The sequence below is a fragment of the Scardinius erythrophthalmus genome (assembly GCF_964197995.2).
Source record: "Scardinius erythrophthalmus genome assembly, chromosome: 10".
NCBI classification, from domain to species: domain Eukaryota; kingdom Metazoa; phylum Chordata; class Actinopteri; order Cypriniformes; family Leuciscidae; genus Scardinius; species Scardinius erythrophthalmus.
The window spans coordinates 14,563,422-14,580,071 of NC_138230.1; the positions used below are offsets into that span (position 1 = coordinate 14,563,422).

A 16,650-nucleotide genomic window follows, 5' to 3' on the forward strand; every position below is an offset into this window, starting at 1 on the left:
TCCCACAAACAAAATCACAAAGTGACAAAACATTTTTTTATTGTACACTAAATAAATATCTAAAAATTAAACAATACACAAATATTAATAAAAAAATTACTGCTAATGAAAACGTAAATATATATATTTTACAATTGTATAATATTTTAAATAATGAATTAACAAATAAACAAAGACAGAGAGCTCTCGGATTTCATTAAAAAAAAACTTTTAGGTTTGGAATGACATGAGGGTGAGTAATTAATGACAGAAATGTCATTTTTTGGGTGTACTAACCCAAATTAAATTAATTTATCCCTTAAATATACAGTACATTTATGCACACACGTAGAATGTATTTCTAAAGTTCCCATCAGCCTCAGGTAAATACACCTGTGAGCCGCCCTCCAGCGTATTCCGTGTCCTCTAGCACAGGTTGGTCCCGCCTATTTCCTCCCCAGCTGGGCCGCTGAGGAGTGACGCTCTGTCCCCTACCTGTTCACCCAGACAGCTTGTTGAACAGATAACACGCAGGTGTCAGCAGAGAGGGAGATAAAGACAGCGCCTGCTATCAAGAAGCCGATTATATACTCAAACATCTGCGGGTTTCATCCCGTTGTTTGTGTAACGCGTGATTTGATGACAAGACAACCCGCGCGCTCATTCTGAGGAGATTTCGACAGCGCGCGAGATGTTATATGTATGGAAAGTTGATACAGGGGAAAAATATTGACAATAATTGCACTTATTCCCAGTGGAGCTTTCCAAGGGCGGATGCATTACGCAGTGAGGAACGTCTGGATTCTCCTTGGAAGTTTTTGGATCACGCGAGAGTCCGATTGTACTGGTAAACTTGCAATGAATAAATATACATGTTTTAAAGTGCTAGTTTAGACCTGTATTGTTTTGTTTCAACGTATATTAATTGAGAAAGAACACAAACTTTTTTAATAATAAAAAAACTGTATGTGAGTATTAAGAAGTGTTAAAATCACATTTAGACCTTTTCATATTGAACACTTGAGGTTTTGTAAGTAAACCTTACTTTACAAGTACAAAATGATTATGTAGCCTATTTTGGAAAGTATGAGGTCTTCATTCTGTTCTTGAGATTTTGCTCAATTTATCTGCCAAATTAGTCATCAACCTGAACCTGCATTAACATCAGATCTGAATTATGGATGGTGAATATGGACAGCCTCCAGCTTCAAATGGTGACTCGAAGCTCCGCTCCAGAGGTGCCTTCTCCCTAACCAACTGGCGTTCCTCTTCGAGGACTTTACTGCGAGGAGGAGAGGATGTGAGCAGAAGGCTGCTGTCCATTGCAAACCACCAACAGGAACAGACAGACTCGGGGGCCAGTCCCACCTCAAAGTCCCTTGAGGTGACTGCAGGGTTAGATGGCACAACAGCAACGACCACCGTGACCCCATCCACTCCACCTCGCCCCGACAAAGCCATGCCAGAGTCAACGGGGCCTTCGGAAGCCCCTCTGCCATCCGAATCTGAGGAAAGGGTCTTCAATGACCAATCCACGTTCCTCCAGAGACAGTTCGGCGCCATGCTGCAGCCGGGGGTCAACAAGTTCTCGCTGCGGATGTTTGGGAGTGCGAAGGGTGTCGCTGCCGAGCAAGAAAGGATCAAGGCATTTGGGATGTGGATTATACATCCATATAGTGACTTCAGGTGAGTGACGCAGGGGAAAGGGAAAATATGACTTGGCAGAACGTCAAACAAGGGGAGTGTTGTTGTGACTAAAAATGGTTCTTAGATCAAGTAATTTACCAAGTTTACTTGATTTTAGTAGTTAAAGTTCACTTAATATTCTCAAGACAATTATTTTTCATTTAAAAAAATATGTTGGTTTGACTTTAAAACAACAGTCAAAGAGTTGCAAAAGAGTATTTTTTTCCCAGTTCAAATATGCTTACTCTTAACAATTGCTTAGTGGATCTGACCCTTTGGCCTCTCCCCAGCATGCATTGGGGCGTGAATAATTTTGCTTGTTTTATTTTACAGCTGCTGTTGATTTTGCTGTCAATTTTTGTTGCTTGTTATCTTGTGATGTCCTTACGAGTTTGTTCCTGTAGTTCCTGTAACTAGGCCTTTAACGATAACAATAAAGATATAGTTCTAAAATATTTTTCTAAATTTTAAAGAATTGCAGAGTCTATACCACAACTATAATGATGACAGAGAAATGATGGATTGAATTCACTTTAAGAACTTTTTTTTTCTCCAGCCAATGATGAAATAATTAACAGCCAATCAGAATCCATTCTGCTTTAAAGAGCTTGAGCATTTAAAGCGACAAATGACAAAACAGAATAAACAGGGCTGCTTTCCAAAAAAACATCGTAGGCCTAAGTAGATCGTAGAACCATTGCCACCAATGGTCCTTTCAATCAACTGAATTCACAATGCTTGTTTTGAGAAACGCAGCTCAGAACGATATCGCCCGCTGGTGTGGACGCTATTATAGTATCGTTCTTGGTGTGAACAGGCCTTAAGAATAAAGGATGATTTGCACTGAACTTTTTTTAACTTAATATAGTGCCTGAAATCTTTAGTTAATATAAACTAGTATAAACTAGTTATTGTTACTGGTACAGTTGAGGGTAGACTATTTTGACTTGGTCAACAACTCAGAAAAGAGCAACCAGATAGTCAGCTCTGGCAACCACCCTAGCACCATCTGGATGACTTTTTCAAAACCAAACATCAATCACATTTTCTTTAGATAGTGTAAAAAAAATCATACAATTTATTTTCATTAGGATGGTTAATATACACTGATGAGCCAAAACATTATGACCAGTCACAGGTGAAGTGAATATCTTTGATCATCTCTTAACAAGGCCACATATTAAAGGAATACCCCAACTTTTTGGGACTTAAAGAGGCTATATGCAACTTTTTCCCCAAAATAAACGTAACAATAGCCTTTTTATTTGACCATTTATGACTCAAACATCTGATGAGCACACCTTGTCAGCTCACAGTGGGTGCACCTATAAGCCTGTATCCTATTTTTCCTATTTTCTGTCGGGTCGGATTTTTCGCGCGCTGTCTGCGGATGTGACGTCAAGCGCGTTCATGTTAAACGTTTCAGATCACTCTGCCACCACCGCTAGTCAGCAAACAAACTTAGTTTCTCAAACAATATATGTATTTGACTGTTCTTACCTCTGTAAACATAATGTTGACTTCTTTGCAGCGGATGACTTGTGAAGTGTGCACGTACGAGAGCGAGCAGAAAGGAAGAGCAGTTCTGTTTTTTGGCCACAGGTGTCAGTCGCGAGTTTAAATTTCAGAAAATCGCATGTAGCCTCTTTAAGCTTATTCACCGTATCCCCCAGAGTTAGATAAGACCATACATACCCTTTTCATCTCTGTGCATGCTGTAACTCTGTCTGCCTAATCACTCAGAAGTAGCAGTGCTTCGCCTTCTGAGAATATAGTTCCCAGTATGTATATCGTAAGAAGATGGCTGTGTCTCATGTGACCTTGTTATTTGTACACACTGTGACTATACAAATCACAACATGTAAATAGGAAAATGTTGGCGTTATTTTGTCACTTATTGGGAGCAGTATGCTAGCTGGAGCCATTTACCTCCAGTCTTTGTGCTAAGCTAGGCTAGCGGTGGGTGGACTGATCTAACTCTGGGGGATATGGTGAATAAGCTAAAGTCCCAAAAAGTCGACGTGTTCCTTTAAGGTCTGGGTAGATTATATGGTAAACAATCAGTTCTCATAATCAGCGTGTTGGATGCAGGAGAAATGGACAAGAATAAAGATCTGAGTGACTTTAGCCAGGGCCAGATTGTTATGGCAAGGCGACTGGTCGATCCCGGTCAGCAATGGTGAGAATTTACCAACGAGGAGGCTCAAACAAAAAAATCGGTGACAGGGTGTTGTAGCACGAGGCTATCCCGTCTGGTCCAACCCAAAAGAAGGTCTACGGTGGCACAAGTCACGCAAAAAATTGAATGATTGTTATGGGAGGAATGTGGCACAACACAGTGCATATGATGACCCCTGTCCACCAACAGGGCACTGGCTCGTGAGTGTCGGAACTGGACCTTGGAGCAGTGGAAGAAGGTCGCCTGGTCCAATGAGTCCTGTTTTCTTTTACATAATGTGGAAAGCCGTGTACGTGTGCGACATTTACCTGGGGAAGTAATGGCACAAGGATGCACTGCGGGGGGATAGCAAAGCGGTGGAGGGATTGTGATGCTCTGGGCAATGCTCTTCTGGGAAACCCTGGGTCAGGCCAATGCGGCCATACATGTGGACGTCAATTTGACACGTGCCACATACCTAAACATTGTTATAGACTGGGTACACGCCTTCATGATAATGGTGTTCCCTGGTGGAATTGGCCTCTTTCAGCAGGATAAAGCACCCTGACACACATTGTTCAGGAATGGTTTGAGGAACAGGATGAAGAGTTCAAGGTGTTGTCCTGGCCTCCAAATTCCCCAGATCTCAATCAAACTAAGCAGCTGTGGGATGTGCTGGACCAACAAGTTTGTTCCACCTCACAACTTACAGGACTTGAAGGATCTGCTGCTAATGTCTTAGTGCCAGAAACCACAGGACTCCTTCATAGCTCTTATAGAGTCCATGCCTCAACGGGTCGACGATGGTTTGGCAGCACGAGGAGGACCAACAGTACATTAGGCATGTGGTCATATTTTTATTTTTGGCTCATTGGTCTATAACAGGGTTTCTCAAACTCGGTCCTGGAGGGCCACTGTCCTGCACAGTTTAGCTCCAACCCTGATCAAACACACCTAGCTGTGAGTTTCTAGTGATCCTGAAGACATCGATTAGCTTGCTCAGGTGTGTTTGATCAGGGTTGGAGCTAAACTGTGCAGGACAGTGGCCCTCCAGGACCGAGTTTCAGAAACCCTGGTCTATAACAATAGTGAATGGCTGTGATGTGAGGAGACCTAACAACTCAACTCAAGTCCTCACAAATCGGGTCCTAAAAGCACGTACATTTCAATCACCACAGTAAAGCACAATGCTACACAGGTCAGTTACAGCGCTTTCCCTTATAGAGTTACCATTAGCCAGAAATGCTATCATCGTTAATGGATGGGCTGGAAGGTCCCACTCGGTTACAGAGTGTCAGGTTTATGTTCTTTGTCTGAAGCACGTGCGCAGAGAAAGCAGCAAGATGTCAAACGGATAAACGGATTGTGTTTTCAGAAAGCAAGACATGATCGGTAATAGGAACTCAATCTCCACACCTGTTTCATACAATCCAAAGCGAAAAATATGGGTGCGCAAGTAGGAGATCAAAACCAACATTTTGAATCATTAATACAATTTAATGATGCACTAGAATCACCAGTTACATCACTGTTTTTGTTTTTTTTTTACTTTCACAAAATCTTCCTTTTAGCCACAGTAAAACAAACCCTTGAGCCTCTTGAATTACTCCTGTTTAATCAACAGATCAAATGCATCTTTAATTTCCTGGCCCAGTTACTGTTAACACTGTTGTTAATTACTTCAACTCCATACTTACTAATAACATTAACATACATTTTTAAACTGGGACACTTAAAAATGGGAAAATCAGAAAATATGATGAAGGTTAAAAGGTCATGATATGTATCACAACTTGAATCACCTACAAAACTACAAGACTTTTTGTTTTGGGTTTTTCAATGGTTGATGGTACTGATATGTAGAGTGATATAATACAATTTAATAGTAAATGGGAAGACTAAAATGAAACAAAACCTCATTGTGTTACCGAAATATCAAATACTAGGTGCATTTTGATCAAATCTGCTATGTGCTATGTTAAGTTTTATGTTTTTAGTGCAAACCCATAGCTCATGTCAATATTTGTCATCTGATACTGATAAAACAACCTCCAGTTTGTTCACTGTTGCTTTCATTCTCACACAAGTCAAATGGCAACCATAAGATATAAAAATATATTTAACTTTTAAAAACTGTGTTCAAGTACCCACTCATTCCAGGTGACTGACGCTGCTTTGGAAAATATGACCACATGTGGAAACTTCAAACCATTGAGCACATGTACAGTAGTGCGCAAAAGACTGCATATCCAGTTTAAACGGTCACATACTGTACAGTATGTTCACGACTCTCCATTACCTCTTTAGTAATTAACATGGAGAGGAATGCTTTGCAACACGACGTAATTTGCCTGTTTGCTCAAGGTCGTGTTCACTCTTAGAAGAACCTAGAAGGGCCTGTTAGGGATATATAAAACTAGTTAGAGGTTCCCATCATGGGATCATTGTATGGATTTCATTTCAATTCATTTTTAATTTTTATGAAAGTTTATGAGTTAAACAGCTTGTAAACATACTTTATCACTAGAATAATTGAAATAGCCTGTTAAAACTGAAAGATTATGCAATCATTTTAGACATTTCTCTGTATATAGAATATTTTTGGCATTAATCAAGATAAATTAGACTAATTAGATTAATGGCATTAATTAGAGTCAAGAACCCTAGGTAAAACCCCATTGAACCTTAAGTGTGTAGATACTTATTTGAATGAATGGCTCATTTTGTACTTGTAATTTTAAACTTTTTGTCCATAATAGATTACTAGGTGTGCTTTACAGAGTCACATATTTGTTTCTTAGAAAATAATCTTTTATTTATCTGCAAATGTCTGGGGCTGGTTGAATCTTTTTCCACGAAACATGGGACGTCGCTATAGGACGGTGTCTTAAGTTACAGAGACAGTCACCGTATAGCACCCTGAAGGACCGCTCTAACCTTCAGGTTTCCAGCCTAGACCTTTAACCCACAGGGATATACTGCACTGAATTTTTCTCCACTTTATTTTTTATATAATTTTGGAAACCTATGTTTTGTTCAATTTAGAGGCAACATAAACTCTTCCTAATGATGAGATACTTTATTGTTTGCTCTTTTCCCCTATTTTTACATTTAGTTTTACTGTTACTGTCATTAATACTCATTTAAGTTAATCTCTAAAAACACTAATCATTTAGTAACACTGATTTTAGTTTTTAGTGTTTAATTTTTCAATTTATTTAGATCAAATATTGCAGACTTTTAATATTATCTATGTATTAGTTATTAAAATAATTGTCAACTTATCAATTGTTGTTTTATTAGTGCATCCTTTAATCTGAATTACATTTGGTTATAGTTATGCATTTTAATATACATACTCCAGGCAGAATCCATCCTTTGTTCCTTACATAATGCATCTTCACACACAGGTTCTATTGGGACTTGGTTATGCTTTGCCTGATGATGGGCAACCTCATCATTCTTCCATGGGGTATCACCTTCTTTGAGGATCAGAACACGCTCCCGTGGATCACCTTCAACGTGGCCTCTGACACCCTCTTCCTGGCTGACCTCGTCTTCAACTTTCGTACCGGCATTATGGAAGAAGAAAACTCCCAAATCATCCTGGACCCGCAAGTGATCAGTCGGCGTTACCTGCGAGGCTGGTTTACGATAGACTTCATCTCCTCTATTCCGGTGGACTACATCTTCCTGATAGTGGATATAGAGTCCCGGCTTGAGTCGACAGATGTGTACCGCACCGCCAGGGCACTGCGCATCGTCCGCTTCACCAAGATCCTCAGCCTGCTCAGATTGTTGCGCTTGTCCAGATTAATACGTTACATTCATCAGTGGGAAGAGGTGAGTGAAGGAGCAGGAAGAGAAACAGATAGAGGAAATTAAGACAAGGATAGGAAAAGAAAAGAAACAGTTGGAGAAAATTTGCCAAATCTGAGGGAAACATTAAAATGCACAATGCCGCTGATTTTTTAGAACTGACTGTTTGCTTATGGTTTTCTTTCAAGTTTTGGTCAGATCATCTTTTATGTAATAACTTGCTCCATCTCAGAAATGGCTTTTCTTTTTGGTTAACATCACCAAGGCTTACTATGTATGGCAAAAGGTAATGTAGCCTTTCTGAATTCTAGTCAAGCGATATATGACGCACAGATCACACGAAGTCACTTCTTTAAACCAAGCAGCTTTTTTGGGCAAATTTGTGTGACGAACTTGAACTCTTTGCTAAATCTGCATGATAAATTTAAATTCCTGATTGTGTGGATTCCTATTGAAATGGCTGGATTTCACCAAAAATAGTACCAAACAACAGTAAATGTGACTGCATTTTCAGAACAGGTTTTGTTCTAACTGTACTATCTCACTTTTTTTCTTCCTTTACAGATCTTCCATATGACCTATGACCTAGCAAGCGCAGTGGTTCGCATAGTGAATCTGATAGGAATGATGCTGTTGCTGTGTCACTGGGATGGCTGCATGCAGTTCATGGTGCCCATGTTGCAAGACTTCCCAGCAAACTGCTGGGTCTCCAAAAACAACATGGTGGTATGAGGTTGTTTTAGGTTTTAGGTTTAGGTATGTTTGAGGTTGTTGGGGAATGTCTAAAAAATGTGCTAATTTGTTTGGAAATGCAGAAAATGCACACCTACTCCTTAAATAAAGTCCTAAAGCATTATGGGTGTGTTCACACCTGTAGTTCAGTTCTTTTGGTCCGGACTAAAAAAGAAAATGATCCATTTAGTCCTGGTTCCCTTAGCATTCACACTGTCATTTTTAAGACCGAACCTAAAAATACAAAACAAAAAACAGCTTTTATGCAACACATATTTTGTGACGGATCTTACCGAAGATCCAAAACAATGCTGTGTGCTGGGCTAAATGAACTCTCTGTGTGTGCGTACACACAGTAGTGGCCAAAAGTGATGTCCGGGATAGGAAAATTTACGTATTTTTTGACACTCAATTTCAAAATGAAAAAATTCTAATTTTATTAAAACATTTTTAAAGATTTTGTAATCATATTACGTAGGTTTTTTGTTTGTTTGTGATAATGCAATGAAATATGCCATATTGTACCAACATAATTTTTGGCCAAACTGAACATAAGAACATAAATTATGAACACAAGCAAAAACAAGAAAGAACCAATGAAATATTAAGAATTGATTATGTTTAAGATATTGATTATGATTATGTATGCTTTTTCCTGTGAGCTCTCTGTTTTTCTATGCTTTTTTTTCATAGTAAAATAAAACCTGTAGCTGTGGTTTGCCTTACAAGTAATTTTGTTGTGAGAAAAGAGAGAAACGCGAGTTTATATCGCTATTCTGACTCTATAACTCGCAATTGCAAGTTTATATGATGCATTTCTGACTTTATAACTCGCAATTGCAAGTTTATATCTCACAATTCTGACTATAAATCATATTTGCGTGTTTATATCACGCAATTCTGAGAAAAAAGTCAGAATTGAAAGATGTAAACACAATTACCTTTTTATTTTTTATTCTGTGGTGGAAAGAAGTTTCCATAGTTTTGTTCTTCCCCCATATTTAAAAAATATTAAATATTTTCCTCATATTTTGATGTAATTCAACATGTAGGGTCATTAAAAACAAAGGTCCCTTCTAGACATCACTTTTGGCCACTACTGTATGGTGGTATTTTTATCAACCCACAAATATGTAAAAGAGTCAAGGCAATGCCAACAATTCCCCCGTTGCACACACAAATGAAGATCTGCTGCAAATCCCGAACTATAAAAGGCAACGTGGCTCCTATGAGGGTGAAGAGGGTTCTGTCTTTTTAGGGTCGCACCTTGTGACATCACATCCAAACTGTGTGAACGCACCCTAAGTTTTGCTTCAAATTTACGTACTATAAATGTATCTTTCTCTGTCAGAATTCCACTTGGGACGTCCAATACTCCTATGCCCTTTTCATGTCCATGAGCCACATGCTGTGTATTGGGTATGGTGCTCAGGCTCCGGATGCACCAACTGACGTCTGGCTCACGATGATCAGCATGATTATTGGCGCCACCTGCTACGCCATGTTCCTGGGCAATGCCACCAACCTGGTCCAGTCCTTGGATGCTTCCCATCGTCAATATCAAGAGAAGGTACTAGTTGCTTGGTTGTTATTTTAAAGCATTTTTGAGACAAACTTTTTTTTTTCTAATTGTAAACAATTTGGTTGTCCGGTTTGTTACAGTATAAGCAGGTGGAACAGTACATGTCCTTCCACAAGCTACCAGCTGAAATGAGGCAGAGGATCCATGATTATTATGAGCACCGCTTCCAGGGCAAGATGTTTGATGAGGAAAATATCCTTGAAGAACTCAGTGACCCGCTAAAAGAGGTTTTTCTTATGCTTTTTCTTTCCTTTTTTGTTGACATCACCAAGGCTGTGTGGGCTATTGTTAACTCATAGCCAATATAGCCTAACTATTTAGACATTGTGTCTCATTCATTAACAGTGTTTACGTGCTTATTTATGCATAAGACCTGCGTGCAAACATTTTCAAACACAAATCATGATAAATGATTGTTAAAATGTAGAACCAACTGCAACTAAACATACACAAAAACTACATACAGTGGCCTTAGAAAAATATTAAAGTCTAAAAAAAATATATATATATATATATATATATATATAAATATAATAATGGTTGCGAGTTGAATATCCTATTTCACTGAAATGTGTTACATTACCTCCCATTATTATCTATTTCGTTTCTCAAATATAATCCCTTTTATCATCTCTTAGCATGTCTTAATTAAATAGGACAAATCCATGTACTTCTTCTGTGCGGATGTGTGTTAATTGGGGTGGATTATGTGCCTAATCCATGTTGTATTGTGTGTTTTACCTGCAGGAGATAGTGAACTTTAACTGCCGTGGGCTGGTAGCTAACATGCCACTGTTTGCAAATGCTGATCCTCACTTCGTCACGGTGCTCCTCACAAAGTTACGCTTCGAGGTCTTCCAGCCGGGCGATATGGTCATCCGTGAAGGGACGCTCGGTCGTAAGATGTACTTCATCCAGCATGGCTGTGTCAGTGTAATCACTCATGACAATAAAGAGAAGCTACTGAATGATGGCTGCTACTTTGGGGGTGAGTTTGATTTTTCCTTAGATGCTTTTAAGTCAAGTCAAATTTATTTGTTTAGCGCCTTTCACAATACACATTGGGCCCTATCTTGCACCCAGCGCAATTGACTTTGTACACCGACGCATGTATCATTCCTATTTTGCACCCGCGCACAGTGGACTTTTCCCTCTACAGATGCATGCCGGTAAACTAAGGAGTGAACTTGCGCTCCCAGGGGTGGTGCAGCGAAAAGAGGAGGCGTGTTTCGGCGCAAACGTTCCCTGATGCTATTTTGCAGGTTTAGAAAACAATTCCGCCACTGACCAGGAAAAACCTAGTCTAAAGTCAGTGGTGCGTTGCGCATGTTATTCAAATGCAATTTTAAGGGCGCATGCTTGGCTATAATCAATGTAGCGTGTGTACAACGCGCATACACTTTGATACTCTCATCTACACAGAAGCAGCAGTTTTCATTTTTGCAAATCATACATTATTACAAGGAAAAATATTAACACATGAGGGAAATCATTGTTGTGTCCATGAAGATGTGAAAAAAAAAAATCTAGCTTACACATTTACCCAAATTATTATACGCCTGTTTAACCGAAGCTAATTTGGGTGGGTTTCTCCCAACCCCAATGTCACTTCTCTGTCTTTTACGGCCCTGACGAGAACGTCGGTCTCCTCGGCTGTGAACCGCTCCTGGCGTGCGCCTGGCAAATCCGCCGTTATAATAGCAATCCGCCATGGAACCAAGGGGGTAATCTTTCAGCCAGAAACTGAAGCTTCCCCGGGGGCCGCCATTGATTAGCGGACCCCCACCTGCTGTTAGCATTCCATTGACTCCCATTCATTTTTGCGTCACTTTACATCTAACTTTACATCTGAGGCGTTTAAAGACACCATTTGTCCATTATTTATTTCTAAAGAAACATGAAAATGTATAAAAGGCTCCATTACCTTGTATCTTACGTTATGGCCCCGTAGAAGCAGTTTTTGTAAAAATAGGCTAACGATTGCGTCATAACCACGCGACTCTCTGTCGCACAGTAGAGAAATTACCGTATGGACAGGAGGAGAAGCTCGCGGGCAATCGGGGAGACGTGGAAGCAAAATGACAAAATAATTCATTAGACTACCTAGCAAAAGTTTATCCTTCTCCTAGCTCACGGACAGCTCCTATTCACACTCTCCATCTCTGCAAGTTTCGGAAGGGAATGATTCAGATTTCTCTTGGCACAGCTACTAGAAGACCGGTTGCTCATGTCACATCTACGTCGTCAAGCTCAGCTTGAGTCTGCGCAGTACGCTCAGTCATCAGGAAGTGAGAGCTTCTAATTGACTTCACTTTTCTCTGTTGAATCCAATGGGGTCGCTGTGTCCATTTCTTTTACTGTCTATGCATGGAACAAGCACGCCTGCTCTTAAAGGGAATGTGAGATGACGCTCTGATTGGTTTATTTCACGTTACGCCCAAACCACACCTATGAATAATGAAGCTACTTCAGACCAACCCATTTTAGATTTGCGTCGGGCGCAAGAGTCATTTATCCCGCCGGTATAATAGCAACAGCGCCCAAGACCCGCTCACAAAGTTACTTGCGTTTCGCGCTTGATACTTGCGTTTCAGATCGTTAAAATAGGGCCCATTGTTTCAAAGCAGCTTTGCAGACAATCATGATGTTAATGTTTATAATATCTCAATATCTTAATGCCTTATAGTCACATTTAACAGATTAGCATGGAAGCATGTTTTCCGCCATGGAAATATTAATAAGGTAATTGCAACTTATCTCAGAATTCTGACTTTCGATTGCCTCCACGAACGGTGTAGGGCCAAATTTTGCCATGAATGTGAACATATGTTGTCTGTGAATTTTTTATATAATTTTTCATGTTATGAGTTTGACAGTACATTGTACGATTCTTTGGCTAGCAGTTGTGGAAAAGACATAACGAGAAAGACTACATCGCCTATGTGACGTCACCCCATGACACATTTTCCCTCCACTTGTCAAATCACGGTGCTAATGCTGCGATAATCTATGGAGACAGATCGAGATGCCTGTGTGTTTTGTACCCAAATGTCACCATTCAAACCAAATGGGCTGTTCTTTCTTCAGAAACGCGTCGAAAGCAGCGAAGAGTTGTAGTCCACAAAGTGCTCTCACACAAAGTCTAACCGTATCAAACTTCTACCCGCTAAATTGTAGCATTCTTTACACGAAAAGTTATATTAAAAATTCACAGACAATGTTCACATTCATGGCAAAATTCAAACGGGACCAGAAAATAATTATTTTCTCCCATTCACTTGCATTGACGATTTTCAATCTAGAGGTCCAGTGGGGTTTTACGGATGGGCGGGACTTACCAGCTCTATATATATAACATGTTCCTCCTCAGTCAGATAATAGCGCAATATGCATTAGGATTTGATACAAGAATTTAGCTTAATCTAAATTTGTTCTGTTCCTCTTCTTTTTTTTAGAGATATGTCTACTGACCCGTGGCCGTCGTACAGCCAGCGTCAGAGCCGAAACATACTGCAGACTTTACTCGCTCAGCGTGGACAGCTTTAATGAGGTTTTAGAGGAGAACCCATTAATGAGGAGGGCGTTTGAGAGCGTGGCGGTGGACCGGCTGGACCGTGAGGGAAACCGCATTGTGTATTCACAAAAGAGCATGGAGAATGTTGGGGACTGAAGGATTCTTTGCGTGAACTCTCTCTTGGTGGATTCTGACTGACCGAAGACTCACTGAAGATGGATGAATGTAGAAAAAAAACATGGAGGAAAGTGTTACAGTGTCCACATAATTGACATTAATGACAATGTACAGTTGCAGTATGGTGTGATTTATCTAATTAAAATAGTCATTTCTTATTCTTACTTTGACAATGCAATGTAAAAACAAGCAATATCAGTCCTATAGTCCTGATGTTTAGCTGACTATTTATATACTGAATTCATTTCAGTCAGAAACCATTAGTTTAGCAGGTTTAGTTTACCTTGATCAATGTGATAACAAATCAATATAACATGCAACAATATATTATAATACAATTTAATTAACAATACAATGAAATGAGCATAGCATAAAACAGTCTAACATTACAACAGTTTATTTATTTATTTTTACGCTCTTAGAAAAAAAGGGATCCTTCCTTATATAGGATCCTGACTCCATTTTAAAGGGCGCTTTATACCAAAAAGGTTCTATATAAGGAGAAATATCTTAAATGATCGTGCAATACTTCCATATTTAATGGGTTATTTCACATTTTCTTGTAATAAAGTATGTTTACAAGCTGTTTAAATCATAAAATTTAATAAAAGTAAAAAAGAATGAATTAAAACAAAATCCATAAAATATATATATCTATGAAGCGCCTGACAGAATCCTGTAAGGTTCTATAGACAGCCTTTTCTTCTGAGAGTGTAGTTTCAAGTAATAATAGCCTTTACTCTGTGAATTGCTCCCTGTAAATTTTGCATTTTGCAAAACATCTCCGAAGTGATTTTGCATATGTTTACTCAGTATATGTTTAACTCATTAATCTTGTTGTCTTGGACATTGGTTTCAGTCAAAACCTCCAGTGAGCGTGATTTTACCAAGTACATGTTCCTGGATCAACCACTTTTGTTGATCCTGGATCAACATTCCAACTTGCAGGGTTAGGTGCTTCTACATCAGTGTTATTCACCTATCGTTTAGGGGTATGGATAGGGTTAGAATTACATTTTCCGACAGGAATGTTGTTCCAGGATCAACAAATTATGTTGATCCAGGAACATGTCTGTCTTGGCAAAATCACAGTGACCCCATGTTTCAAGTTAAACCAATCCAAAAAAGTTGAAAATAATTGTTTCGATTAGATGTTCGACAATACAATAATAACTCAGATTAAACTGAATTCTATCTGCTTTCCGGATCAACATTGAGCACTTAAGAATCATGCACTGTAACAGAAGATGTCGTCTGAAAGACTTGGCTATAAGCTGGGACATCCTGTCCACTGTCTTCTTAGCGTCATATTAAAGTATTAAACAATATTAGTCACATAATCGCTGATTAAACTCATTTCCGTTTGGCCTGCTGAGACCTTGAGATGTGCTTTTGAGGAAACTATTTACCCAGGAGCAAATATTAATTTTAAATTACATTTTGTTTGTAACATTTCTACTCTTCTCTGTGGTTGTAAATAAAAATATATATTTTGTCCCACGTAATGTGTGATATTATATAGATGAATGAGTATTATGGAAAAACAATTGTGATTCTGAGTATAAAAGTTAAGTTGATGTTTCCAGATTGTTTTTGGGAACAAATGTGGGAATTTATTTTGCAGTGAAGATTGTTTTTCAGATTTTTACTAAAATTCACCTTAAAGGACATCATAATATAAGCTGTAAACTACAGTTACTCTGTATATGAGTCTGCATACAGTTTGGTAGAATATATGTCATTTATTATTTTCAAAGAATTACAGTTTCCTTCATTTAATTGCTTTCATACTAAATAAAACTACACTTCATGTTTGTGCAATTTATACTCAGAGGGTGAAATGATACAACAATGGTGGTCTACTAAAGTGATTACAAACAGTATTTGGACAATTAAGCCACAGTTAAAATTATTTTGATTTTTAAATTGTAAAATTAAATTCATTGCATAGATAATGTCAAACCAAGTGTCATCAGTTTCCCTCAAGTTAACAAAGATGCAACAAAATGTGTAGATCATCGCCTATAAAATATATGACACTTGGTTTGATTTTTTGTTATAATCTGATTTTTTTTATGCAAAAACTTTCCTACACTACCGTTCAAAAGTTTAAAGTCAGTAAGATTTTTTATAATGTTTAAAAGGCTGCTTTTTAAAGTTCACTTTAAGATGAAAATTCTGTCATCATTTACTCATCCTCAAGTTGTTTCAAACCTGTGTGAATTTCTTTTTTCTGAACACAAAACAAGATATTTTGAACTGACTTCCATAGTATTTTCTCCTAGTCATCAAGTGTGTAGTTCCGACATTCTTCAAAATATCTTCCCTTGTGTTCAGCAGAAGAAAGAAATTCATACAGGTTTGGAACAGCTTGAGGGTGAGTAAATGATGACAGAATTTTCATTTTTAGGTGAACTATCCCTTTCAAGTGTCACTTGTATATAGACACGCCCCTTCCAACTTCACATCTCATCTGAATTCCGAGTTTCAGCTTTGTAAATACGACTTTTCTTTGTTATTTATCTGGTCCTGAGGGAGCCCACGTGGAGAGACATGCAAAAACACGGGGGCCGTGCAGAAACTCCCTCATCTGTGTTCATGTAGGACCAGACATACTGAACCAGTGATGAGTGTATAGTAATTGCAATGACTGTAATGTAATGTGAATTCGTATGATTTAATTTGCACATCACAGTCATTCCGGAGTCATAACTAATGTCTCTAAAACATTGTGTTTTGTAACCCAGATATGTAAACATATACGTAAGAGCGCCTCCACCATACAGGTCGAAGCCGTTATTACATCCGGGTCGGTCGCTGTATTCCTTCCGCTCTGTCTAAATTTCATAACGCTGATCCAGGGAGATCACGAAGGTAAGCAGCAGTTCGGCTCTTTCGCTTGATTCATCTGTTTACAAAGCAGGGGTTAGACATTTTGTTCCTAAAAATTTATCTCAATAAATCACGGTCATATACTTTCTGTAACGTAAATAAATCGGAACG

At 38.8% G+C, this 16,650-nt stretch overlaps 2 protein-coding genes across 2 annotated transcripts in view; both read left to right on the plus strand.

Annotated features, from left to right (window-relative positions):
- The first annotated feature begins 423 nt into the window (after window positions 1–423).
- On the plus strand, window positions 424–15,146 carry hcn3 (hyperpolarization activated cyclic nucleotide-gated potassium channel 3). The gene is made up of 8 exons (XM_081375983.1): window positions 424–826; window positions 1,119–1,665; window positions 7,234–7,666; window positions 8,207–8,368; window positions 9,726–9,944; window positions 10,037–10,183; window positions 10,704–10,944; window positions 13,412–15,146. The coding sequence occupies exons 2-8, from the start codon at window positions 1,157–1,159 to the stop codon at window positions 13,624–13,626; spliced, it is 1,926 nt and encodes a 641-aa protein (XP_081232109.1). The 5' UTR covers window positions 424–826; window positions 1,119–1,156; the 3' UTR covers window positions 13,627–15,146.
- Window positions 15,147–16,158: 1,012 nt separating this feature from the next.
- ndufv1 (NADH:ubiquinone oxidoreductase core subunit V1) overlaps window positions 16,159–16,650 on the plus strand; it is a 9,443-nt gene continuing 8,951 nt past the window's right edge. The window contains exon 1 of the mRNA XM_081377576.1: window positions 16,159–16,521. The gene's annotated coding sequence lies outside the window, so the exon portion shown is untranslated. The remainder of the gene's footprint in view (window positions 16,522–16,650) is intronic.

Bases quoted from the DNA above. Each gene is read 5' to 3' on its own strand.
- hcn3 (XM_081375983.1), top strand. From the start codon at position 1,157: ATGGATGGTGAATATGGACAGCCTCCAGCTTCAAATGGTGACTCGAAG. The intron at 9,945-10,036 runs GTACTAGTTGCT...GGTTTGTTACAG, and splicing joins ATCGTCAATATCAAGAGAAG to TATAAGCAGGTGGAACAGTA. The intron at 10,184-10,703 runs GTTTTTCTTATG...TTTTACCTGCAG, and splicing joins TCAGTGACCCGCTAAAAGAG to GAGATAGTGAACTTTAACTG.